Below are 26,256 nucleotides of genomic sequence, written 5' to 3'. Positions count from 1 at the left end.
TCCCTTTAATCCAGTATCCTATTACTAAGAGTATCAGCCAGATGATATTAAGGAGGCCACAAAAGAAGTATCAGTGTTTTCCTACCAGCCTATTTGGCTTTGGAATGTGGACGTTCCTTTTAGCTCTCCCTGGGATAATAGGTGTTGATAGGCCTGACTTCTATGAATCTGTCTAATCCTTCTTTTAAATCCCCCTTGAAATCAGCTAAGCTGGTAGTTATCACCACATTTTCTGGCAGCAAATTCCATTTAGGAACCAAGTGTGAAAAAGTACTTTTTCCTGTCTCTTTTACATCCACTGCCAATTAATTTCACTAGCTGCCTTCTGAATGCTGGCGTTGAAGGAAATAAACATCTACATCTTGCACAACTTTCAAAGTTGTTCCAACCTAGTAACCAGGGATCAACACACTACAAAGAGAAACTCAAGTTGAACTCTTCATTTTTCTATAGCACTTGTTTCAGTCCAGATTCACCCAGTTACCTGGTCTGTCATCTGGATGCCTGGTGGACCCCATCTCTTCAATTGTTTCTTTGGAATTCTTGCCATTTTTGTTTCGGACACCTTGTTTTAAATAATTATTTTATCTTTGTAGACTGCCTAAGACTGCTTTGGCGACTGATGCAGTTAATAAACAGATTGAATATTAATGAAGCTTCTTTGTTCACTGACATTTCCTTTCAGTTTTTAGGTAACAGAAGTTGTCCCACTTTAATATCCGGAGCCAATTTTCCGGATTTTGTTTGTTTCTGGAGTTGAATGATTTAGAAAAGTGATAGTAATTGGTGACAAACGGGTTCCATACCTTAGGATCATGGAGTGATTAAGAACCTTTAACATCCAGGTTGCTCTGTGATTCCTTATTCATTTACTATCCCCCCCCCTCTTCTCCATGCTGTTTCATTTTCTAATGCAAAAATCTCTTAATATTTTTAAAGGCCCTTCTCGAAGGCCATGGAGTTATTGAAGGCAGGGCTTTGAAAAAAGATGGGAGTTATCAGTTGAGTCTTTTGTAAGGTGGACTTTGGTAACACTCATGGGCTAGATTAAGTCTGAACTAGAGATCCACTTTACCTAACTCAATTCAAGAAAGAGGGGGGGAGGGAGAGAGAGAGAGGGGTGGGGAGGAGAGAAAGAAGCCATGGAGTTAATGAACGCAGGCTTTGAAGAAAGATGGGAGTTATCACTTGAATTTTTTGTAAGGTGGACTTTGGTAACACTCATGGGCTAGATTAAGTCTCTGAACTAGAGATCCACTTTACCTAGCTCAAATCAAGAAAGAGAGGGGGGAGGGAGAAAGAGAGAGACAGAGAGAGAGGGAAGGAGAGAAAGAGACATTCAAGTCATTATGGGTATTCAAAGGCAGTGCTTCACAACCAATATACACTTCAGTAGATTGGATTACAAAGTGATTCAGGTGATGACAAGGCCAACAAATCATGTGATAAGTACCTTTGGTTAGGATAATTACTTGAGAATCAGAAAGGCAGGCTGGGATTTGGGAGGAAGAGAGTGATTTGTTTCCAATCTAAGGCAAAGCTATAAATCCGATTCCGGTCAGCGGGGACTAGGAGTCATCCTGTGATAAAAATTTACATGATGCAAAAAGGTTCCCAGAATTGTTTTTTTTAAAAAAGCAGCCCTAACTCAGAAGGCGCCTATACATTCCCTCCCCTTTCTCCTTCGCCCCCCACTCTGATTTAAAAAAACAGCCCAAAAGGCAACTTCAGCAAGCCAGCTCCGCGCAGACTTCAGCCTAGACCCCCTCGCGTTTCAGAATCCCGGAGGGGGAAAACGCCACGGCTGCCAAAGGGGCTCCCCCTCCCTTCTCTTCTCCTCCCCTCCTCGCATTTCCACGTGCTCTCGCTCAGCCTCCTTTCCGCGCCGGGGGTGGGCGGAGAACGGCGAGCAAGTTTTCCTCCCCTCCCTCTCTTCTCCTCCTCCCCGTCGGCTCTGGCCGGGACTTTTCTACTCTTAAAAAAAAAAAAACTTTGCCAATTTGAACACTTTTCCTGCTCCGCGACGCGGGAGGCAGCATCATGTAGCAGCTGGAAGGCGGAGCGGGCCGACTTTTGCGCCACGATTTTTTGCAAAACACAGCGAAGGGGCGCCTTGCCTGGAAGTTTCCTGCGTCCCGCGGGCTTCTTTTCGCTTCGCCATGGGCTCGCTGGCTGGATCAGAGCCGGGAGGCTTCCCTTGGCCGGCGCTCTTATAGTTCACTGCCAGCTCCGGATCTGCTTTGGCTTGGAGTCCGGTAGACCCGTTTCTGGAGAACCAGGCTGGGGATCTGCCATGCCGCCTGTGCTGGGGGTGAGTGCTGGGGAAACGCTGGAGCTCCCCGGAGGCTTCACTGTCCGGGCGCTGCACAGCCGGGGGAGTTTTCTGTCTCGCCCCCGCCACCCCTTCATGGTCCCAAAGCGCCTAACCTTGGCTCCTGCTACGTTCTGTCTCCCTTTGCAGGTAACCGAAGGCGGCTCTCGGCGTGAAATCCCGCCGCTCTCCCTCGACTTCCCTCCGCGCAAGAGAAGCGCCCACCAGCCGACCGTCGCCGAAGACCGTTGCGGCAGCCGCCCAGCTCCGGAGGGAGCCGGAGCCGCCACGGCGGGCGAGCTGGGCCACTTCGAAGGAACCGCCAAAGGGGAATGGTGCAGAAGCTGCCAAGCCAAGCTGGCCGAACTCAAGAGGCAGGCGGCGAAGCTGGCCTCGGGCTACAACTCCCCGGCCCCGCCGGTAAGGTTTGCGCCTCGCCTGTGGGGGTGGCCGTGGATCCCTGGAGTGGCGCGCGCGCGCGCGTGTTTCCCGGTGCTTTTAACGTTCCAAAGCCAATGCGAGCGCGCGTCCTGACTTTTGGCACCCAGAGCGCTGCAGGGAGGAAAGTGGGGGTGTATGTCCGGGCAACTCTGAGCGGCTTTATGTTACCTGTGCCACTCCCCAGTCTTCTGTCCTTTTAAAGGTGCTTTGCTTTGGAAGCCTCGGTCCGGCTACAAAGCAAGAGCCCTCTTCTCCCAGGAAAATACTACAGCATTTAGCCTTTGGGAATTGGTCCATCCACTGTGTGCATTCTTGCGCATATTCTGCGTGGGGTCTCTCTCTCTCTCTTTCGTTGCGCTTGGGGCACTGTGCTGCCGATTGCACGGGCAAGCACAAGAAGAGGTTGGGGAATTGCACAGTAGTTTGCTTTGCCAGCTGAAAAAACGCGTGAGCGTGCGCATCTGAGGGAAATGCGCGTTCTGTGACTTTCTCGCTGCGTAGCAATTCGTTGAACGTGCTGGATTTGAAGAACCCCTGCTCTGTTTTTATGTCTTGGCGTTCCTACATTCCAGAGTAGGGCTGTCTAACCACGGCAGCGTTTAAGACTTGTTGTGGACTTCAGAATTCTGGGTGTTGAAGTCCACAAGTCTTAAAAGTTGCCAAGGTTGGATACTTCTGTTCCAGAGTACATTTGTGCTCAGCTCACAGTGTTGTCTCACCCACTTGCCCCAAGTAGTATCTGGCCCCTGTGAATATCTGCAGACATGGCTACAGTAGGTCAGAGCTGATGTCTATTACTGTATTTCATAGTGGATAATTCTTTGCAGGGGTTTGCAAGAGTCTCATATTACTTCGTCTTGAAAGTTATGTTCGACCTCTAGAAACGGCCTTTCTCTCTGAACAGGAAGCTAATCATTTGGTATGCTACAGAAGATTGACAGGGCAGTTTTGTGCTTTTGCTGTCTGTAACTCTGAATATTGTCGTTGTTCCTTTTTTAGACTTTTGGTACAGTTGGGGAACTGGCTGCATCATATAACCATGCTAGGAATAGCCATGAATGTAGCCTTGTCCTTGATGCAGTGTTAGTTACGCATTGCTGGGAGCTGACAATGGAATCTGTGCTCCCAGGCTCTGGGGAGGCTTTGTCCAACTGTAGGTATGTCATCTGTGCACTGCAGTTGATGCACATCGCGTCTGCAGGCTGTAAATGCTAATCCTTAGACGGCAACTTATTTCTGTTACCGTAAGTAGGAAAATATCAGTATTTGAAAAGACTGCATATCAATTTTGCCTTTGATGTAATGTATACAGTACTACTTTTTTGTACCTATTCATCAAGCCTTTACTTATTTGATTTGCATCTTGCTGTTATTTCTACCAAGGTGACATACAAAAAGTTCTTCCCCCCTGTTCTTCCCCACAACAACAACCCTATGAGGTCGAAGTCACATAACCAACTCCCAGGCCTAAGGAAGGACTAGAATTCATAGCCCATTGGTTAGTCCAGCACCTAACCCAGAGGTTTTCAAACTTGGTATAGCTGGCTGGAGAATTCTGGGAGTTGAAGTCCACAAGTCTTAAAGCTGCTAAGTTTGGGGACCTTTGAGTCCTAACCCATCAGCACCTAGACCAGTGGTTCTCAACCTTTCTAATACTGAGACCCCTTAATACAGTTCCTCATTTTTAAAATTTATGTATGTATGTATGTATGTATGTATGTATGTATGTATGTATGTATGTACTTATTTATTTATTTACTTGCTTATTTACTTGCTTATTTACTTGCTTATTTATTTAGTTATTTATTTAGTTATTTACTTATTTATTTACTTATTTACTTGCTTATTCATTCATTCATTCATTCATTCATTCATTCATTCATTCATTCATTCATTCATTCATTCATTCATTTGACTTCTATGCCACCCAATCCCAAAGGACTCAGGGCGTCGTACAAAACAATATAATACTGATACAAAAAGATACAAAGTAATAGAAGAAGTCTAATATAATATCTAAAACTAAAACCCCATAATCAAAACCCATTTTTTATTAAAAAAACCCAGTCATAATCGCATGCATACACACCATTCATACAGTTTGGGCATGAAAGATGTACAATTCATGGCCCCCAGGTCTGTCAGCAAAGCCAGGTCTTCATGGCCTTATGGAAGGCCAGTAGGGTGGGAGAATAAAGACATCAGGGTGGGTGGGTGGTTAGTTGGTTCCATAGAGCTGGGGCATTGCTTAGTTGACAGGACCTGGAGGAGGCCAACTTTGTGTGCTCTTAATGGTCTCTGGGAGGTATGTGGCAACAGGTGGTCCTATAGATAGTCCGTCCCTGTTGTGGTGACCCCCAACCATAAGTCTAGCATCAACAGAGATTTAACCTGATTGGCAGGAAGGTCAGAGGGACACCCCCACTATAAACACCTGATTGTTTGGATTGTAAAAATATGTTCTAAGGTGCCAGAATAGAAGCTTTATTTGTCTTTTCCCATGGTCTAAAACGACCCTCGTTCAACCTCCAAAGGGATCCCGACCCCCAGGTTGAGAACTACTGTTCTAGACCCACATACAACTCAGATGATCATTTCAAAAATTTCTGCAAAATTCATGTTCTATCTAAGGCATGGGTGTTAAACTTGATTGTGTCACATGACATATCATGATATATTGTGCTTGTGTGGGGCTGGGGTGGGTGTGGCTTATGGGTGATACATCCAGCCTCTGGGCAGCCAGTTTGACACCCCTGGTTAAGGGAATTCAGTAATTTCTGATAGGCCTGCAACCCAAGGAACAAAAAGTTGCTGTTAAAAACTTCAGTGAATTGATGTTTGATTTAGCATATCTATTTACTGTTCTCCCACGACTTAACCTTAATAAAGATTTGAGTCTGGGGATATGTTAGAGATGGGGGGTGGGGGGACAGATTTTGCCCTATGTACTTACTCCCCAGATTTAGTGATTAGTTGACCCTAAGAATTACTAAACAATATTTAATTATTGGCTGGATTGAGCAACACACTTAACCCTAAACCTGGATCGGGGATGTACAAACTGATGGGAGTAAAAATTCTGGGAGCTGAAGTTATAAGTTTTAAAGTTGCCAAGTTTGAAAAATCTTGACTTAGATCAATGTGATAGAATCTCTTCATTCACATAGCTCACGTCATCCAAGAATATGATATTGCGATTTAATCAGATTGAACCGATTCACATGAAATTTTGAGATAATGCTTAAACCACAAACTCCTATTTTAGCTTATTTTACTCTTGTGTGTTAATTCAGCCACATAGAAATGACTACTGAGGAGAACTTTGGGAGGTATTTGCCATTTATGATTCAGGGCTTGAAAGTCAAATTTGGTCATATTTGCCAAATCTCTCACTGTCTGGCTTTTAGCAATAGCATTTAGACTGTAGCATTTAGACTTATATTCCACTTCATAGTGCTTTTACAGCCTTCTCTATGAGGTTTATAGACTCAGCATATTACCCCCAACAATTTGGGTCCTCATTTTACCCACCTCGGAAGGATGGAAGGCTGAGTCAACCTTGAGTTGGTGGTGAGATTTGAACTGCTGAACTACAGCTAGCAGTTAGCTGAAGAAGCCTGCAGTGCTGCACTCTATCCACTGTGCCACCTCAGCTCAGTGCTGTATTAAAATATATTAGTGTATATTTTGGCTGTATTACAATATATTAGTGACTGTATTAAAATATATTAGTGGCATTGGAAATTGAAAAACTGGATTAATTAAGATGTAGAGGTTACAATTAGGAGTAACCATTCAACTCAACTATAAATATTTCCTTTTCTCAGTATGTTACATTTAGTTAGGGGCTAAAGTTAGCTGATAATTTGAATCTAGCAAATCTACACCTAAATTTAAGAAAGCAGATAATAATTGTGTGGGTATTTGTGTATCTATGCCCATACTTTTCTGTCTAGTACAGTGGTTCCCAACTGGGTCCCACACCTGGGGGGGCAATTTGATTTTTAATGGGTGCAATTGGAACCTTGTTTAAACCAAGTTAATGGCCTTTTAGACTTCCTCTGGGTGAATAGGAGTTCACTTTTTGAATAGTAAGAATTATATGTCACGGGGGTGGGGAGGCATCCGGATTTTAGAGATGTTTAAGTGGGGCATGGTCAAGAAAGGTTGGGAATCACTGTCTAGTGATTGCTAGTAAAACAATTTAAGTGTAGGAAAGAAATGCGAAGACATTCAGGCTTCTGGCTATGCGGAATTGAAGTGCATTGACCACTTGATTCGGTGCAGATTTAATTGGAAGTAAATTTTGTAAAGAACGAGATGGTTTTTCCCCCAAGAGCAAGTTGGGAGAAGGTGTGAAAGCATTAGATTAGAACAGCAGAGATGCTGATTCAGTTTGCCAAGTGAAGCAGGATTTAGATCAGTGACAGTTCTCACCATCGCTGGCCTCACAGAGCTGTGGAGTTGTCCTTGGAAAAATGGCACAACGCAAATGCTCTGGATAAACGTGGCACAGGAAGGAAGCTGCTTTCACTTCCAATGCTGCTGACGGGATTGCCAAAAAGTGGAGGTCATGCAGAGAAGACTGATATGTCTCTTTCACTTGCCAGTATTGCTTCCTCCAAACATACGAGTGTGAAAATTAGCTGCAGTGACAATTCATCTAGGAGACCACAAGAATAGAAAAGCTGAGATCATACAGTTTTGGAGATGCAGTTCTCCTCATCCTTAGTCTCTCCCAGCGGCTGATTAGGACCCACAGAGTTGGCCTCCTCCAAGTCTTGTTGGCCCAACAATATCATTTGGTGGGACCCTGTGGGAGGACCTTTGCTGTGTCGGTGCCAGATCTCTGGAATCAGAGGTCCATACCTCCCCACCCTCCTGAAACTTGGCTATGCTGACAGGCCTGGGGCCATTGAACAATACCACCTAGCTCGAGCCAAAGAAGAAATGAATGATTTTATTCTTAAGGGTCTGTGGAGAGGGGCGGCATACAGATCTAATAAATTATTATAAATTAATTATTATTAATTGTTCTTGTATTGTTTTTAATTGTTGTATGCCACCCACAGTCCGGAAGAAGTTGAGCGACTTAAACTCTACTAAATAAAATAAAATAATATTGTGATTTTGGGAGTTGAAATAGCTTCTTGATACCAGGTGTATTTGTGTAAGGTGCAGGCAGGTAATGTCATTGTGGTTGATCTGGGTGCCCATGTCAATATTCCTTTGAATGTTGTCTCAATTATTTTATTTATTTATTTATTTGATTTTTATGCCGCCCTTCTCCTTAGACTCAGGGCGGCTTACAACATGTTAGCAATAGCACTTTTTAACAGAGCCAGCATATTGCCCCCACAATCCGGGTCCTCAATTGTATCGGAAGATGCTATAGTTCTTTCCATGCCGTACTGCTAGTTTTCAATCAGGTTTAGATTGTAGTAGAATGAGATAGCAGAAAGGTTTTACTTCAAATTTATTTATTGTTTATTTATTAATTGGATTTATATTAAAACAATATGGTACTGTATTTGATGACCCGCCCTAGAAAGTAATCATGGAATCATTCCAGAGGGTGTTTGTCATCTACAATCTGAAGTGATATCACCTATCAATTTCTGAATTCCCTTTCTCATTGTTAAAGGTACTGACATTTATCCCTTTTCTCACTACTGCAGTGTCAAACCTGCAGCCAACTGGAAGGTGCAACTAGATAATAGGTGTGTAAAGTGATAACGATCCCATTTCTTTTATATTTACTAAAAGTCCAGATGTTTGACAGGAATTCCTCTATAATGAGATATCTATCGTTCCAACTCCTTCAATGTTCCATTGCCTCCTCAGAAAAGGTGTTGCTTCTTATGGAATGATGACCGTATCAATCTGATGACCGTGCCAATTCTGCTTACAACAAAGTCTCATTAAATTGTCCTCACTGTTAGAAGTTTTATGTGCAAAGTAAGATTGTCTTCTGTCTTTTAAACAATGCCATTTGGCGGGACCCAGGGGAAGAGCCTTCTCTGTGGCGGCCCCGGCCCTCTGGAATCAACTCCTACTCGAATTGCCCCTACTCTTCCCGCCTTCCGCAAGATGTTGAAGACCTATCTATGTCGCCAGGCATGGGAGGAATAACTATCTTTTCCCCCCAGCACCACCTTTTTCTGACTGTAATATATGAGAATGGTGTGATTGTGTAGTAATGATCTTTTTTTAAAAATATTTATGGGTTTTAAATTGCTTTTAACTTATATTGGATTTGTACTTTGTATATTGTATTTCTGTTGTTGTGAGCCGCCCCGAGTTTTCGGAGAGGGGCGGCATACAAATCTAATAAAACTTAAACTTAACTTAACTTAACTTATTACTTTGTGAATTTTTTTTCCTGTTGCCTGAAACCAACCAGACTCTAGGTCTGTGATGGCAAACCTATGGCACGTGAGCCAGAGGTGGCGCAAGGAACTGTATCTGCCGGCTCGTGAGCCGTTGCCCTAGCTCAGCACCAGTGCACATGTGTGTGCCCACCAGCTAATATTTTGCTCATGATGAGGCTCTGGGAGAGTGTTTTGGCCTCCGGAGGGCATTTTTGCCCTCACCAAGCTCCAAGAAAGCCTTTGGCGCCTGAGGACTGCAAAAAATGGGCCTAGTGGGCCCACTGGAAGTCAGGAAATGGGGGAGTGTGTGGGGGGCTTCTGCATGCCTGTGTAGAGGTGTGGGGTGAGTGAGGGTCTTTGAATTATGAGTGTGGGCGTGCACGCATGAGTGATAGTATGTGTTCACACTATTTCAGTACCCGAAGAAAAGAGGTTCGGCACCATTGCTCTAGGTGGCTTACAGAGCTAATAAAAACATAATACTAAATCAGATTAAGAATTAATTGAAATAGCAGTTCCAGTTCATGGATTGAATAAATTAATATTAAAGGTTAAAGATTAAATTTATGGGATATGCCACCATTGTCTTTAGTTAATCCCCCAAAGGGACTCTGGAAAAGCCATATCTTCATGTCCTCCTGGAAGGCCATGGTCTGGGGGCCATCTGTGCTTCAGGAGGCAAACTGTTCCAGAGGAGGGAATTATTATGTAGAACATTTGCCATTGGGCTCCCTCACATTGTATCTTCTGACAGATGGAGACCCTTGAGTAGCAATCCCTAGAGCAGGGATGGAGAATCTTTTTTTCCTCAGGTGCCAAAAACATGTGTGTGTATGTCCACATCCATAATTCAATGCCCCCACATGCTACACCTCCACATGTGCACACAAACCCCCCTGCGCTCCCCCACGTATGGGTGCACGACCTCCTCACACCCTGTTTTGGGTTTACCAGGCCTCCTTGAAGCCTATGGAGGCTGGAAATGCCCCATTTCTGGACTTCCGGTAGGCCTGTTTTTTTGCCTTCCCCAGGCTCCAGAGGCTCTTTTAGAGCCTGGGAAAGGTGAAAATGGCTTCCCCTCTCCCTGGAGTCCCTCTGGAGGCCGAAAACATCCTCCCAGAGCCTCTGCACAAGCCCTGTACTTACCTGGCATCCAAAATATGCTGCCTGGTGACTAGTGGGAGGGTAGGGGCAGCGTGGGCTGGGCCAGCCAAAAATCAGCTGGACAGCGTACTCATCTGCACTGGAGCTGAGCTAGGGCAACTGTTCACGTGCCTGCAGATATGGCTCCATGTGCCATCATCGCGGCCCTAAAGAATGGCTACATACTGCTGAGGAAAGCCCTGAGACTTAAAGGGCTTTATAGGAAGCACCTTGAATTGCATTTGGGAACCTACTGGTAACCAGTGCAGTTCATGCACTAGGGATGTAAACATTAGTACTATTGTTGATCGCTAAGGACCCATGCTGCTGAGTTCTGGGCTAGCTGAATTTTCCAAATGGTCTTCAAGGGCAATCCTGTCTAGAATGAATTAATCTAATTGAGAGATGACATGGACACGAGTGACAGTGCATCCTGTCCCAGATAAAGCTGCAGCTAGTTATACCAGATGAAGCTCTGCAAGAGCCCTTCTGGCCATAGTCTCCACCTGCTCTTTGGGAAGGAACTGAGAGTTTTGGAGGCGTCCCAGATTGTAATACTGCTCTTTCTGACGGAGCAGAATGCTCTCAAGAGCTGCAGATGTCATAGTCCTGGCATCAGTTAACCTCTGAATCAACAATGACTTTGTTTGGATTGAGCCTGAACCTACTTTTTCCTATCAAAAGCCGCATAGTCTCCAGATGCTGGGTCATGATTTCTCTCTCCTCTCCCGCTAGGCCTGGGATAAAGTTATATCACTGAGTATACTAATGGTTTCATGTAGATGTTGAACACAGTAGGAGAAATGACCGAACCTTTCAATGGAACGTGGATTGTGTAAACAAATGTCTGCCAAATTACAACTTTTTGTGGTATATATTTAATTGGTGAAAAAAAGTTTTCTGGAACTCTGCTTGTTCAGCTGAAAACATTTATGTGACGAAACTGAAGGAAGTTGTGTCCTTGGTCCAAGGTCACATCTCTAGGCTAGCTCTGCTGTACGAAATGTGCATATGCAGTGTAAGATTTGCAGGACAATTCCTCTTTAGATAACCAAAACATCTCTTGTGCTCTCCAATTAACCAATCCCAAATTAATGTTAATAATATTGCATATGATATACACAATGCCAAATACCTTTTGTTTTTTCTTAACGAAATCAATTTCTGCACATGCTTCAATCAAATTTTTTTCAGAGAGTTAGATTTTTGCTGATTTGTGTAGCAATAGACCAGTGTATCTGAACATACATACCATTATTATCAGTTATCAAATCTTTCTTGTTAGACCCACCTTCGTTGCCAGTGTTAGATTCATACATAAATGAAGAGGTGAGTCATAGGAACAGTTCAGTACCTTTATTTTATGTTAATTAAAGCTAATACAGATTGCCCGCAGGTTGTAGAGAAGCTACTTTTAAAGTGCTTCCCTGAAGCCTGCTAGCCACTGACAGGAGTTTTATGGATGTCCACCAGACTGGACCAAAATAATAATAATAATAATAATAATAATAATAATAATAATAATAATAATAAATTAGATTTGTATGCTGCCCCTCTTCGAAGACTCAGAGCATGTAGATATATTTGCACCAGTTGCAGCAGTGCAAGTTGTAAAGTACACCTTGTGGAAATGATATAATGCATGTACAGTGGTACCTCGAGATACGAGTTTAATTCGTTCCGGACCTGCGCTCTTAAGTCGAGCAGCTCTTATCTCGAACGACTTTTCCCCATAGGAATTAATGTAAATAATTTTAATTGGTTCCAGCCCTCAAAAAACTCACAAAGTTAGTCTAAATTATGCAAAAAGACATTGCAAGAATAAATGTAACTTTACTTATTAATAAGATGATAAGCTGAGAGCTTTCCTTCCCTTCCTCTTTTTACCCAAAACAATCAACATGGCAAACTTTTATTTTTATTCATTAAACTGTAGTTATTTATTCAATTTCACTGCCACCCAATCCTGTAGAGGGAGGAAAGAAGGGAGGAAGGAAAAGGAAAGCAAGAAATGGAGGGAGGAAAGGAAGGAAAGAAAGGAAGGAAGAAAGAAAGAAAGGAAGAAAGAAAGGGTGAAGGGACAGGAACAGAGGAAGGAAGCAAGGAAACTTATGAAAGGGGAGAGTAACTTCACTGCCACCCAATCCTGTAGAGGGAGGAAAGAAGGGAGGAAGGAAAAGGAAAGCAAGAAATAGAGGAAGGGAAGGTAAAAGAGAGAAAGAAAAAGAGCAAGAAAGAAAGCAAGCAAGAGAGAAAGAAAAAATGAAAGAGAAATAAAAATAGAGAGGGAGAATGAAAGAAATGGAAGGAGGGAAGGAAGGAGAGAAAGCAAGAGAAAGAAAGAAAGAAAGAGAAAGAAAGAAAGAGAAAGAAAGAAAGAAAGAAAGAGAAAGAAAAAAGAATGAAAGAGCAAGAGAGCAAGAGAGAAAAAGAAAGAGAGAGAGAAAGAAAGAAAGAAAGAAAGAAAGGCAACTTCAAAGAAAGGCTCACTGAGCATCTCTCACTCTCTCTCTCTTTCTATCCCTCTCTCTTTCTCTCCCCCCTCTCCCCCCCTTTCCCTCTCTCTTTCTCTCTCTCCCTCTCTCTTTCTCTCCCCCCTCTCCCCCCTTTCCCTCTCACCCCCCAGGCCGGCAGCGATGTTTTAAAACAGCAGCGCCGTTTGCGAGCTAACTCCTGAGGTGCGGAAGTTCGCCTTTGGCGTTTGGGCCACTCGGAATGTGAAATTCAAAACAGCGTTCGGATCCCCCCACCCCCAGCAGAAGCCAAGGACCCCCAGAGTGGGGCGGCAGGGGAGGCGACCGCCTCTCCACTCACCAAGTGCCGGGATACGAGCCGAGATGAGCCGGGCTGGCTTACTTTCCTTCCTTCCCGCGCTGATGCAGAGCCACTCGAACAAAGCGTCACGCCCCCCTGACGCTTTTGGTGGCAAAAGAGCCCAGCGTCGCTTCAGAAGCCGCCGAAAGCATCAGAGGGGCGCGACGCTTTGTTCGAGTGGCTCTGCATCAGCGCGGGAAGGAAGGAAAGTAAGCCAGCCCGGCTCTTCTCGGCTCGTATCGCGGAGAGGGGCGGCATACAAATCCAAGTAATAAATAAAAAAAAATAAAAAAATGTCTCTCCTCTCCCAGCTCTTATCTCGAGTAGCTCTTAAGTCGAGCAGCTCTTATGTCGGGGTTCCACTGTATTGCCATTTTGACATCAAGGGTGATGTGTTACAGATGTTATCTGCCATTAAAATCCTCAGTGCTTTCTGAGTTTGACTTACAGTAGGTTGTCCTTCTCCAACCTAGCGCTCTTCAGATTTGTTAAGTCATCAATTGTACTATCTTGGGACTTGGAGCTTTCCTAAGGCTTTTGGAAGGCATCTGATTGGACAAAGTAGACTCGTGTTACAGTCATTGGCATTGCATTTTGTAAATATGCACCGTTCCAGAGCTGTGTACACATTGGGGCATGGACCAGGTATTAATCGGATTGTCTTTATACTAGGAAGAAAGAGAATGAAAGTTTGTAGCCAATTATTTACAAGCCATTTATAAAACATATGAGAAATTTTGGAGTTTTTTTGTCTAAATAATAATAATTTTTAAAATCAGGTTGGAAATAAGGTATTGTTTTCCAAACAATGCTTCTCTGGCAACTTGCAATAGTAAGAGGGGAGAGCAAAGGAGGTCCTGCAGAGGAAGTCACTCTTCCATTGTCCTTTAAGAGTTCCTTTATGAACAACTTAAATTCCCATAGATTCTAAATATAAATTGCTTTGAGGAGTGGCTTTGGTAAAATGATGTTGGGTGGTACAGATCAAGTTGTCATATTTCAAAATTTTATGCAAAGCCTGATAATAGTGGGGATATGGTGTGGGAAGACGATGTCTTTTTTTGCTGGTTTGTTTAGATCAGTCCTTTTTTGTTCCCTTAATGTGAAATGAAAAAAAAAATCAACTGCAGAATTGTTAGACTTCTGATTGTTCGTTTAGTAGTGAATGGAAAAGTTAATTTTCCATTGTTTACTTGCGGAATATAATGATTTGCAAGGAACACATAAATCCTACTTAAACTTGATCCTTGACACAATCTGAAGTTAGTTGGGGGAAAGATCAAAAGCCACGTGAGAAAATATTATTTTACTGAAAGAGTAGTAGATCCTTTGAACAAACTTCCAGCAGACGTGGTTGGTAAATCCACAGTAACTGAATTTAAACATGCCTGGGATAAACATATATCCATTGTAAGATAAAATACAGGAAATAGTATAAGGGCAGACTACATGGACCATGAGGTCTTTTTCTGCCGTCAGTCTTCTATGTTTCTATGTTTCTATCCTTGCTCTGGACAGGGCTGGTTGTAGCTTTTATTTCCACATTGTAGGTCTTTTCTATAAACAAAGAAAGTAAAGACAACAATGAAGAGTTTGTAAGCCAATGGTTCTTATTTAGGAGGGAGTTTTCTCCACTGGTCTTTTTGTGTGGTCCCATTTGTACCGATTTCTGAGGAATCTCATGTGAGAATTTTTTTGAGGATGGGAAAATTAGACATATCCACCCTGCCTGTTTTCTTCTAAGGGTTAGGTATAATTATAATGATGGATGATACAAAAATAAGAAAGTAAAAAGATGAAGACTAATACTAGTAAAAAAGAAAGTGTACCTATTGCTTTTGTCCTACTGTCCCCATTTATTTATATTTATTTGTTAAACATCTTGTACATGTTTGATAAATAAATAATAAAACAAACAAACAAAGTAAGTGGGCTTACTTCTCAATATCCCCAAAATATTTCCAGAAACACAAGAGGGCCCCCTGTTTGGATTAGATTAGAGGCCAGCCTTGCTCAGCATCCCGTTCCTCAGAGATGCATCCTAGAGCAGTGTTTCCCAACCTTGGCAACTTAAAGATTTATGGACTTCAACTCCCAGAATTCCCCAGCCAGCATTTAGATTTAGATTAGATGTATTGGATTCATATGCCGCCCCTCTCCGAAAACTCGGGGCGGCTGGGGAATTCTGGGAGTTGAAGTCCAAATATCTTCAAGTTGCCAAGGTTGGGAAACACTGTCCTAGAGGCTTGACAATCTTCACCCACTCCTGTGCAGTGGTTAGAATGCAGTATTACAGGGTAACTCTGCTCACGTTCGATTCCTTCAATCCTGATTGGCTCAAGATTGGCTCAGCCTGCAATCCTTCCAAGGTCGGTAAAATGAGGACCCAGATTGTTAAGGGCAATATGCAGACTCTGTAAACCACTTAGAGAGGGCTGGAAAGCACTGTGGAGCAGTATACAGTGATCCCTCTATTATCGCGAGGGTTCCGTTCCAAGACCCCTCGCGATAATCGATTTTTCACGATGTAGGGTTGCGGAAGTAAAAACACCATCTGCGCATGCACGCCCTTTTTTTTGTATGGCCGCGCATGCGTAGATGGTGGAGTTTGCGTTCCCCGCCGCCCACGCAAAGGGGAAATCCCGATTCGGCTCCTCGCTACTGCTGCGCTACCGAGCAGATCAGCTGCTGGGCGGCCGAAGGAACCTTCCCTGGGTCTTCCCGGCCGCCCACGCAAAGGGGAAACCCCGGCTCCTCGCTGATGCCCCTGCTCGCCCGCCCACCGCCCGCCGCCCGCCAGCAAGAGGGGGAGAGATAGAGAAAGAGAGAGAAGGAAAGAAAGAGATGAGAGAGGAAGGAAGAGAGTGTGAGAGAGAGGAAGAAGCAAGATAGAGAAAGAGAGAGAGAAAGAAAGATGAGAAAGGAAGGAAGAGAGTGACGTCATCAGGTGGAAAAATCGCGATATAGCGTTTCGCGAAGATTGAGATCGCGAAACTCGAAGGATCACTGTATAAGTCTAAGTGCAATTGCTATTGCAGGAGCGTCTATATAGGCTACAATGTGGTTAGTCTCGCCATCTCAGATGGTACTGTGCTGTCAGCAACAAAATCACCACCCAAACCTAGAAATTGCCCATCTCTGCTTAATACAGTATATAGAAATATTAACTATTACTTATTTTATTCTGCAGTAACTGCAAAAGCATCACTTGGGGATTTTAAAACAATAAGTTGTTCCTTGTTGTGGTCCTGATACCGATCGATCTCCTTGCACTTGCCCTTTAAGAGTTCCTTTATGAACAACTTAAATTCCCATAGATTCTAAATATAAATTGCTTTGAGGAGTGGCTTTGGTAAAATGATGTTGGGTGGTACAGATCAAGTTGTCATATTTCAAAATTTTATGCAAAGCCTGATAATAGTGGGGATATGGTGCACCGTTCCAGAGCTGTGTACACATTGGGGCATGGACCAGGTATTAATCGGATTGTCTTTATACTAGGAAGAAAGAGAATGAAAGTTTGTAGCCAATTATTTACAAGCCATTTATAAAACATATGAGAAATTTTGGAGTTTTTTTGTCTAAATAATAATAATTTTTAAAATCAGGTTGGAAATAAGGTATTGTTTTCCAAACAATGCTTCTCTGGCAACTTGCAATAGTAAGAGGGGAGAGCAAAGGAGGTCCTGCAGAGGAAGTCACTCTTCCATTGTCCTTTAAGAGTTCCTTTATGAACAACTTAAATTCCCATAGATTCTAAATATAAATTGCTTTGAGGAGTGGCTTTGGTAAAATGATGTTGGGTGGTACAGATCAAGTTGTCATATTTCAAAATTTTATGCAAAGCCTGATAATAGTGGGGATATGGTGTGGGAAGACGATGTCTTTTTTTGCTGGTTTGTTTAGATCAGTCCTTTTTTGTTCCCTTAATGTGAAATGAAAAAAAAAATCAACTGCAGAATTGTTAGACTTCTGATTGTTCGTTTAGTAGTGAATGGAAAAGTTAATTTTCCATTGTTTACTTGCGGAATATAATGATTTGCAAGGAACACATAAATCCTACTTAAACTTGATCCTTGACACAATCTGAAGTTAGTTGGGGGAAAGATCAAAAGCCACGTGAGAAAATATTATTTTACTGAAAGAGTAGTAGATCCTTTGAACAAACTTCCAGCAGACGTGGTTGGTAAATCCACAGTAACTGAATTTAAACATGCCTGGGATAAACATATATCCATTGTAAGATAAAATACAGGAAATAGTATAAGGGCAGACTACATGGACCATGAGGTCTTTTTCTGCCGTCAGTCTTCTATGTTTCTATGTTTCTATCCTTGCTCTGGACAGGGCTGGTTGTAGCTTTTATTTCCTTGCACTTGCCCTTTGTATTGACAAAAATGTGATTTAATGAAACGAATGGATCGCTACCTTCCTTTCATATGAAAGAAAACATAGTAGGGAAGGTAAAATATAGCAGAGTGATAGTGGATGGAAATGAAGAATGGAAAGAAATCAGTTATTAAATGCATATGTTTTCCACGATTTCACAATCGCCTGCGAAGTGAACTTGCTCCGTTCTAGTTTTATAAATGTGCCATAATGCCAAGAAGCATCAAGATTTCTAGGATTGTTTCCTTTGCTCCTAAAAGCAGTTTTAGCATGCAGAAATCTGGGCTGGGCTCCAAGTGTGTAGTCTTTTCTTTTGTATTGGAAAATGGTCATTGTGTGGATGTTAGAGTGGAAAGTATTAACCTCGGAATATTCTGTATGGGTCAATGAGTTGATTTTGCACAGAGGCAGGAAGTAAGCGCTTCTTATGTAACTTGGCAGAATAGTTCTAGCCGTTCTTCCTCAGTTCCAAGTCCAACTGAGATCAGTGGGATTTGCTTTCTCGTCAGTGTGCTTAAAATTACAGCAATTATCTGCAAGTTTGTTGAAAAAAGTCCCAAATCGTAGCTGCTGCAGGATGTCTGCTCAAGTTAACCCACAGAGCAAAAGTGGGTAATTTCTGATGCTGTTTTTGTTTTATTCAGCCCTGGGGGCTGGGAGGTATGTCTGGTGACATCATAGGGCCATCATAATGGGTAAGGCTAGCCTGTGGGGTGATGGATGGGGTAACTTCAGGGGTGAAATGCTACTGGTTTGGCCCAGTACAGGTGTACTGGTACCAACAGCTACCCATAGTTTGGAGAACTGGTAGTGGCAGTGCGAGGTTCTGTTTACCCACCCACCTGGATGTCACCATTTTTTACACACTGAGCATGTGCAAAACCTTCTGTGCATGCGTAGAGGGTGAAAAAGCATGTGTGATGGTGGCTTCTGGACCAGTAGGGAAGGTAGGTAGATTTGGCCACTGAGTAAATCCCCCTGATATGTGCAGATGATGTGCAATTTGGTGCCTGAACCTGCAGCTCCTGCTGGAAGAGCAGACAGCAGCTGTAGCCAGAGTGGGAACTTTGCACATATCCATTGGGTGTGCTAATTGTGCCCATTTCAGACTGGGAAACCTTTTTCACATCACTCATACTTCAGTCCCCTCCTGTTTGGATTATTGATGAGCAGCCTATTCGGGTCATCTTAAAAACTGTCTGAAAGTTGCAGCTGGTCCAGAATGCAGGGGAAGATGCAATGTCAGCTATCCCCTGGTTCACCTGAGTGAACACCAGTGATGGACTGCTGCTGGTGCGGGCCACTCTATAGATGGTAATAAAATCGAGGATGTGTGCATAGCTGTGTGTGACATTTGGTTTCTGTGCTGCAAGTGAAATCTTATGTGAGAACGCTTGCGTGCACAAGGTTTTGCCTATTTTTGGTGTGGGGTTTTGCCTCTGTGCATGCGTGGAAGCAAAGAGATCAAAACCTCTCGCATGCAAGCATCCTTGCACCAGATTTCACTTGTGGCGCATGCTCAAAAGCTTAATATTGCACTGATGCCCATGCACCCATGCCAGTCTCAGAGACAAGCATATACTAATGGCTGAAGACAAGCATATAAGGATATAATGGAACTGGAAAAGGTGCAAAAAAGGGCAACAAGAATGATAAAGGAAATGGAGCACCTCCCTTATGATACCAGGTTGCAACGTCTTGATCTCTTCAGCCTTGAAGGACAGAGTTTAAGGGGTGACTTGATCAAAGTGTATAAAATCTTGCATGGGATAGAAAAGGTCAATAGAGAAAAATTATTTTCTCTATCGCACAATATTAGGACGAGGGGGCACTCCCTAAAGCTTATAGGTAAGAAAGTGAGGACAAATAAAGAAATATTTCTTCATCCAGAGGGTCATTGTTTTATGGAATTCACTTCCAGAAGAGCTTGTGATAGCTGTCAGCCTGGATTGCTTCAAGGCAGGATTAGACAGATTCATGGATGCCAAGTGTATCAGTGGTTATTGAAATGGATGTCCACGTGCCACCTCTATATTGGTTGAGGCAGGCAGGATTCCCTTGAGTACCATTTGTTGGGGATCAGGGGAAAGGGAGGGTTTTGCCTTCTCTTTCTGCTCACGATCCCCATGGACAATTGGTGGGCCACTGTGTGACACAGAATTCTGGCCTAGGGCTTCGGCCTGATTCAGCATGGCTCTTCTTATGTTCTTATGTTCTAAGCAGCTCTTCACTGGGGAATACCACTATTGTGTGAGCTGAATTGGCCCTTTGAAGTAAATGCAATAAGGTTGAAGATCCTCCATAATAATATTTCTGTGGTTGCCTCTCCCTGAAGGCATCTGTCCATCCTACCAGATTAATTAGAGTGGGTGCTCTCCAGGTTCCTCTCTTAAATGTGCAATAGGATCGGAACTTGAAGGTATATCTTCACAATGGCCAACGTGGCCCTTTTGAACAATCTCCCACTGAGCTTTCAAGAGTCTTTCAACCTTCTGGAGAGCTGTGAGGACCAGGCTCTTCTCCCAAGCATTGGGCTAGGATGGGAGTTGAGCTCAGAAGTTGTTTGATCTGATGCCTGGTGGGAGGAAGGGCACTTCTCTTTTTATACTTACTCTGAATCATTATATAATATTAGTATCCATGTGTAGGTTCTAAAAAACATAAAATAAATATAAATTTATAAATAAATAAGGGTGTGTGTGAAAGACTGAGACTACCATTTTGCCCTACTATTACTCAAGGAATGCCATAGAATCTACATATGGGCCACAGCTTCCATGTATGTGAGAGATTGGATTTTCTCTTCTTCTTCAGTTGGTTTCAAAGATGTGGGAGGGAAGGCTGATTGGCAGGCTGTCAAGAAGGAAAGAAGAATTAGAAATAACCTCTGATACTAACTTGAGAAAATTTGTCAGCATAAAAAAAACCCAGACCAGGATGGTCCTTTGAGCCCTGCTCTAGCTCTCTGGAAAACATAGTGAGGTTATTTTAGTCTATGTTTTCAGAAGTCTTTAAGCCCTTTGCTATTATAATTAGCTGTTTCATCACAGCTTCATCAGGGTCTTTCTACCTGGTCTTGTTTGGATGTAAGGTGTGTGGATGAAAGAAAGGGTGAATGCCAGCAGCTTTACTCATTGCTGATGAATGAAGGAAATTGTCTTCCTAGAGTCAAAAATAATGATTCTGTATTCAGATTTAGAATGGTATGAAAATAGAACGATGATTTGCTTGGCTTGAAATCATTCTGCCAAAGAGATGTTTCACGCAAGTCTTTGTGAAACCTCCAGTTCTTTGATACATAATTAAACATTCACAAATCTTTTGTCATCTGCCTTCTTAATTCTTCTACTCTGGCATGATAAGAATTGAAACTATACAAATAAGAGTTTGTGTAACTGGCTCTCAGACTGAAAAAACATACTTCTCTACATCGCAGGCACACACTTTTAAAGATTGAAATCCATGTTGTCCTTTGAATGTAATATATTGGGTGCAGGGGTGAAACTCAGCAGGTTCTGGAGAACTGATAGTGGAAATTTTTAATAGTTATGAGAACTGGCAAATATCACTTCTGGTTGGCTCAAGAATGGGATGGGAATGGCGATTTTATAGTGTCCTTCCCCTACACACCCACCAAGCCATGCCCAGTAGGGGGGGGGAATTTGAATTTTACTCCTGATTGAGGGGGATGTAATTTTAAAAGAGGATAGGGCCGCATTAAAGTGTTTTAAAAATAGATAAGGAAAGAAAATTTAATTAAATATTAATAGGATGACTTTTAAGTAATTTAGCTACTGAACAATTTTTAGAAGTGTAAATGGAAAAATGTAAGGGGAAGACTGGCCCAATTCTACCACACACACCATCCTCTGCATATACAGTAGTTAGAATATTTATACAGAGATATGCAGGCATTCATGAATAAAATTTCACATATGTTAACCATAGACCCCATCCAGGAGATTTTTTTTTTTGATGCCCAAGCCCAGACTGCAGGTTGTAGTGCTTATTTCCTTAAGGCATAGTGAAACTTGGCATTGTGATTTTTACCTCCTGCCAGCTGCCATGAATAATTGGAATGGGATTATACCCAGGCATCTTCCACATGCGTTTTGCATTCAGGAAGTCCCAGATTTAATCTTTGGCATTTGTAGGTACAACTGGAAAATCTTGTGTTGCTGCAATGACTCGGTGCAGGCAACACTGAATTAGATAGACCATTAGGGTGACCAATTTGAACTGATGCACATTTGAAATTCTAAACTGGGTTAACAAAGAATGGTTCCTGTGCTCATACAATACTGTGCCCTAACGTGTAAATCATACAACTGTTTATCCAACATGCTGTGATATTGGCTGGGTTCCCACAAGATGCTGAACCACAGTTACTTAATGGAACAGTACTTGAGGATGGATGATGGAGGATAGAGGAAGAGTAGAAACCGAATTTCTGGAGCAAGATTTTATTGGCAAACAACAACATTACTGTTCTTGATGTTGTTCAGAAACAACATGGAACAAGGTAAGCACTTACCTGCAAGAATTAATCAAATTATTACTTATCTAGCATATGATAGGAACATGGCAGAAGAGAAGTAAACATATGCATACAGTCCATACAACTATACATAAATTAAGCAAGTCCTAGCAGGTCAAAATTAAAATTGTTTCTGCAGAGCTTGGCCTGGTGTGAATGAATGCTTTTTTTTAATATCCAAAAGATAAATAAATACTTTACTATTGTCATTGCATGTATATACACAGTACAGTGATCCCTCGAGTTTCGCGATCTCGATCTTCGCGAAACGCTATATCGCGATTTTTAAAAAAATATTAATTAAAAAAAAAACCACTTCCGCGTTTGGCTTCAGGACTCAGCTGGGAAGCGGCGCGGCTGTTTTAAAAGGTCGCAGCTGGCCTGGGGGGCTTCCCAGCACCCCCCGAACCCCCAACCTGGGTCTTCCCGGCCGCCCACGCAAAGGGGAAACCCCGGCTCCTCGCTGATGCCCGCCGCTCACTCGCCCGCCAGCAAGAGGGGGAAGACCCAGGGAAGGTTCCTTCGGCCGCCCAGCAGCGAGGAGCGCAGCAGCAGCGAGGAGCCGAATCGGGGTTTCCCCTTTGCGTGGGCGGCGGGGAACGCAAACTCCACCATCTACACATGCGCGGCCATAGAAAAAAAAGGGCGCGCATGCGCAGATGGTGTTTTTACTTCCGCAACCCTACATCGCGAAAAATCGATTATCGCGAGGGGTCTTGGAACGGAACCCTCGTGATAATAGAGGGATCACTGTATACCCATACAACAAAATTCACATAACGCCTAAAGACCAGGGCCAACACATATAACAATCCCCAAAACATGCTCCACCCACCACAAATTCCCCACCCTGAACCACCAAAACATCCACAGAATAGACCAACTAATACTGTCCAACAGCTCACTGATGGTGACCCATCAGTTCATTGTTAAGTGTAAAAACAACTCTGGGGTAAAAAAAATTCAGAAAATGTGTGGTCTGAGTTTTAATTGTTCTGTATCTTCTGCCAGAAGGCAACAGTCCAAAAAGATTGTAAGCAGGATGAGAAGAGTCTCTGAGAATGTTGTGCACCTTCCTAGAACAGCGAGATGCGAAGATATCATCCAGGGCTGGTAGCTGGAGCCCAAGGATATTCTGGACAGTTTTAATGATTCTCTATAGAGCTTTTTTTGTCCGCTACAGAGCTGCTCCCATACTATGCAAGAATGCCATATATCAGGGCACTCTCAATGGCGCTGTGATAGTAGGATAGCAGTAGATGCTGAGATAAATTTATCTTCCTGAGCATTGTCAGGAAGTAAAGCCTCTTCTGTGCCTTCTTCACAAGCATGTTAACATTCATTGTCCATGAGAGATCCTCAGAGATATAAATACCCAGAAGCTTAAAACTTACCAACCCAACAAGCAAAAAGACGTTTTTCACAGTTTTTAGCCTTTCTATTGTAGGGAAGCCTAAGGAGAATTTGGTATTGTGAGAAGCATCATAAATGGGATTGGTGCTTTCCTTACGGAAGCTGTCTTGGATGACTGAGCTTTATGCTGAAGGTTTGGGTGGGTGGGTGGATGGGGGAAATGTTTTCCCAGAGACAGGTGAAGTGGTATCATTATGCAGCACTGACCCCTGGGGCCTACCTCCACCCACCATCAGGGATCAAGACCGGAGGACAGAGAAGAAGACTGAAATTTATCTAGGCCTCCCAGGCTGGCGGCTGAGCGTAATTACCACTGTTCTTTTCCTTTTCCCAACTAATTTCTCCAGCACCCTGGCTTATTAGAGGGAAGGGAAAGAAAGACACAAACCAGTTCAAAAGTCCTGAGGGATGGAGAGGGAGGGGGGAGCGTGCAAGAGCATCTGCTCCTGACATCTGAGGTTACTTTGAACCTGTTGAAATACGCGCCGGTAGCGGCTTTATTGTTCCTGCCAAGTGTTCAGCTATGGCGATTCAGGCTTCTCAGACATGTTAATAGCACAGCTGCAGGAGGGAATACTCACCCTGTGTGACTTCAGATGATTCTCCACACGGGCTTGGCTCCCCCTTGCCACAGAAAAGATCCGAGGAGGATAATAATTTCTCCTTCATTCCTGGGCTTGTCCATGCATTGCTTTTCTTTCAGTGTCATGTGGTTCTACTAGTGCTGTATGTTTAGATACATTTTATGGAGGGAAAGGGTTTATTGGGCTACTAAGAATGATAGACCAGTTCTAGGAAGGTACTGTTTTTAGCAGTCTTCCACCCCCCAAAATAAATACCAGTTTCAGGGGATAAGCATGCTGCTGCTAAGTGTTCTGCCTCTAGCGTTTCTTAAAAAACCAATATTTGTGGGGAGAAGTAGGATGCTGGATTAACTTCAACATCCTACTTCTGAATGCTGAAGGGGAAGCATTTCAGCATTCAAATGAAATGCTGAAATGAATTTCAGATCAGAAGTTAATTCTATGTACTGTGTTTTCCCCAAAATAAGTCCTTGTCTTGTATTTTTTTGAACCCGGAAATAAATTGCCATGCCCTCAAAAGTCCAATTGGGCTTATTATCAGGGGATGTCTTATTTTTTGGGGGGGGGGGGACAGGGTATATAGAATTAAACTTCTGATCTGAACCAGCAGGATGTATCTTTCTTTGTTAAATTTAAAATGAAATACAGTTTAAAGATAAGAAAATCAATAGGAGGGCAAACAGAGACAACAATGGGGTCTGTATATGTTAAAAAGTCAAGATGATGGCCATATTTGAATGGTAGAAATTTTAACTTTCCCTCCCCCTCCTTTGTTGTACTGGTTTTTAAAAGTGTGGTTTTGGTCACAAAGCCTTTTTAAAATCCTTCCTATGATTGCCTCTGGGTACATGTCACTGAAGCAGTACTAAAACAACCAAAGAAAACTGTACATCATCTCAAATAACAGATAACACAGACCACAATAAATCACCATGTAAAACAGCTGTGTCAAACATAGAAACCAGGTGGAAAGATCTTTGCTCTTACTAGATAGACTTTAAAGTAGGTGTCAGAAAAGACACTTTGAGCAGGGTATCCCATTAAAAAGTGTTAGGAGACCATTTACTGCCTTTCTATGTATGCTATCTTTCTTTAGAGCAGGGATGTCAAACTATTTCATTGAGGGCTACATCAGGGTTGTGTTTGACCTGGGGGTGGGTGGGGGGTATGACCAGCTCAATATCACTCATGTTGGGGGCACCTGTGGTGGCTGAGTGCTCTGCCAATAGGTTCCCAAGCTCTGCGTCAGCCCTCCCAAACTCTGTTTTCGCTGGCAGAGACACTGCAGGCAGGGCCTTTGTTGTTTCCAGATAGTCCTGCAGGCCAGATCTAAGCACTCACAGTCTAAGCATATTGCCTCCAATAATCTGGATCCTCGTTTTACGGACCTTGGAGGGATGAAAGGCTGAGTCAACCTTGAGCCTACTTGTTGTGGTTAGCTCTGGCCCAGCTCCTGCCCCAAGGAGTGTGCAGGTGGATGTGGGGGAAATATCCACATGCCGCAGGCCTGTTTTGCTCCCAATGGAATCTGCTGACGAAGCCTCCTCTGACCAAGGAAGCCTGAGTGACAGGGAAGAGGGGAGTTTGGCAGACAGCCCAGGAGGAGATAAATCATCTGTATCATTCTTGGATTCTGAACAAGAATTAATGACACATCCATGCATGCATAGAGTGATGCATAGGAGACAACAACTGAAGGATTATTACAAGAGAAAATGAGGCCACCTGTGGTTGGGTGGGGCTGTTGTAATTATTGCTACAGATAAAAGTGCAGTTTGGTGTTTTAGCCTCATGGCAGTTTATCTGATTCATTGTTTCGTCAAGATCGTGGTTTTTGTGCTGTTCAAGATTGTGTGTGGACTCTCTGGACTTTAGAAGTGGACTCAATTTCCCAGTTATTGGGTGAGCAATTGGATTGCATTTAACCTGTGCCTTGTGTGTACCAGAAAATCCCTTTGACATTTAAAAAGGGAGCTGTTTCTGTTTTTCTGTTTATAAAAACTTTTGGGTTTTCCTTTTATCGTGTGGTGTGTGTCTTCCTGGACTAATTACCCTGTAATTATGGGCGGTTGAAACAGGCTGGCAGAACATTACTGAGATTCAATCTGCCAAACTGCTGGCAGCTGGTGATCAGCAGAAGTAGCTTGCAGTACTGCACTCTAACCACTGCACCACTGAGGCTCTGTTCTAGAGGAACAGTCGGTGGAGGACCTCTGCTAATGAGCTCATTGCATGCACAGTATATAAAGGAGG

The 26,256-nt window shown here is 43.1% G+C and overlaps 1 protein-coding gene across 2 annotated transcripts in view; it reads left to right on the top strand.

The window, feature by feature from the left end:
• Positions 1-2,216: 2,216 nt before the first annotated feature.
• Positions 2,217-26,256, top strand: part of KIF26A (kinesin family member 26A) — a 195,177-nt gene continuing 171,137 nt past the window's right edge. For both annotated transcript variants that reach the window (XM_070751483.1, XM_070751476.1), the window contains exons 1-2: positions 2,217-2,311; positions 2,462-2,731. In XM_070751483.1, the coding sequence (XP_070607584.1) occupies positions 2,294-2,311; positions 2,462-2,731 (288 nt within the window). In that variant the 5' untranslated portion in view covers positions 2,217-2,293. The remainder of the gene's footprint in view (positions 2,312-2,461; positions 2,732-26,256) is intronic.

The sequence above is a fragment of the Erythrolamprus reginae genome, chromosome 1 (assembly GCF_031021105.1).
Source record: "Erythrolamprus reginae isolate rEryReg1 chromosome 1, rEryReg1.hap1, whole genome shotgun sequence".
In the NCBI taxonomy this organism is placed as follows: Eukaryota; Metazoa; Chordata; class Lepidosauria; order Squamata; family Dipsadidae; genus Erythrolamprus; species Erythrolamprus reginae.
The sequence above is the reverse complement of the archived record's forward strand: the minus strand, read 5'-3'. Positions and strand labels throughout refer to the sequence as shown.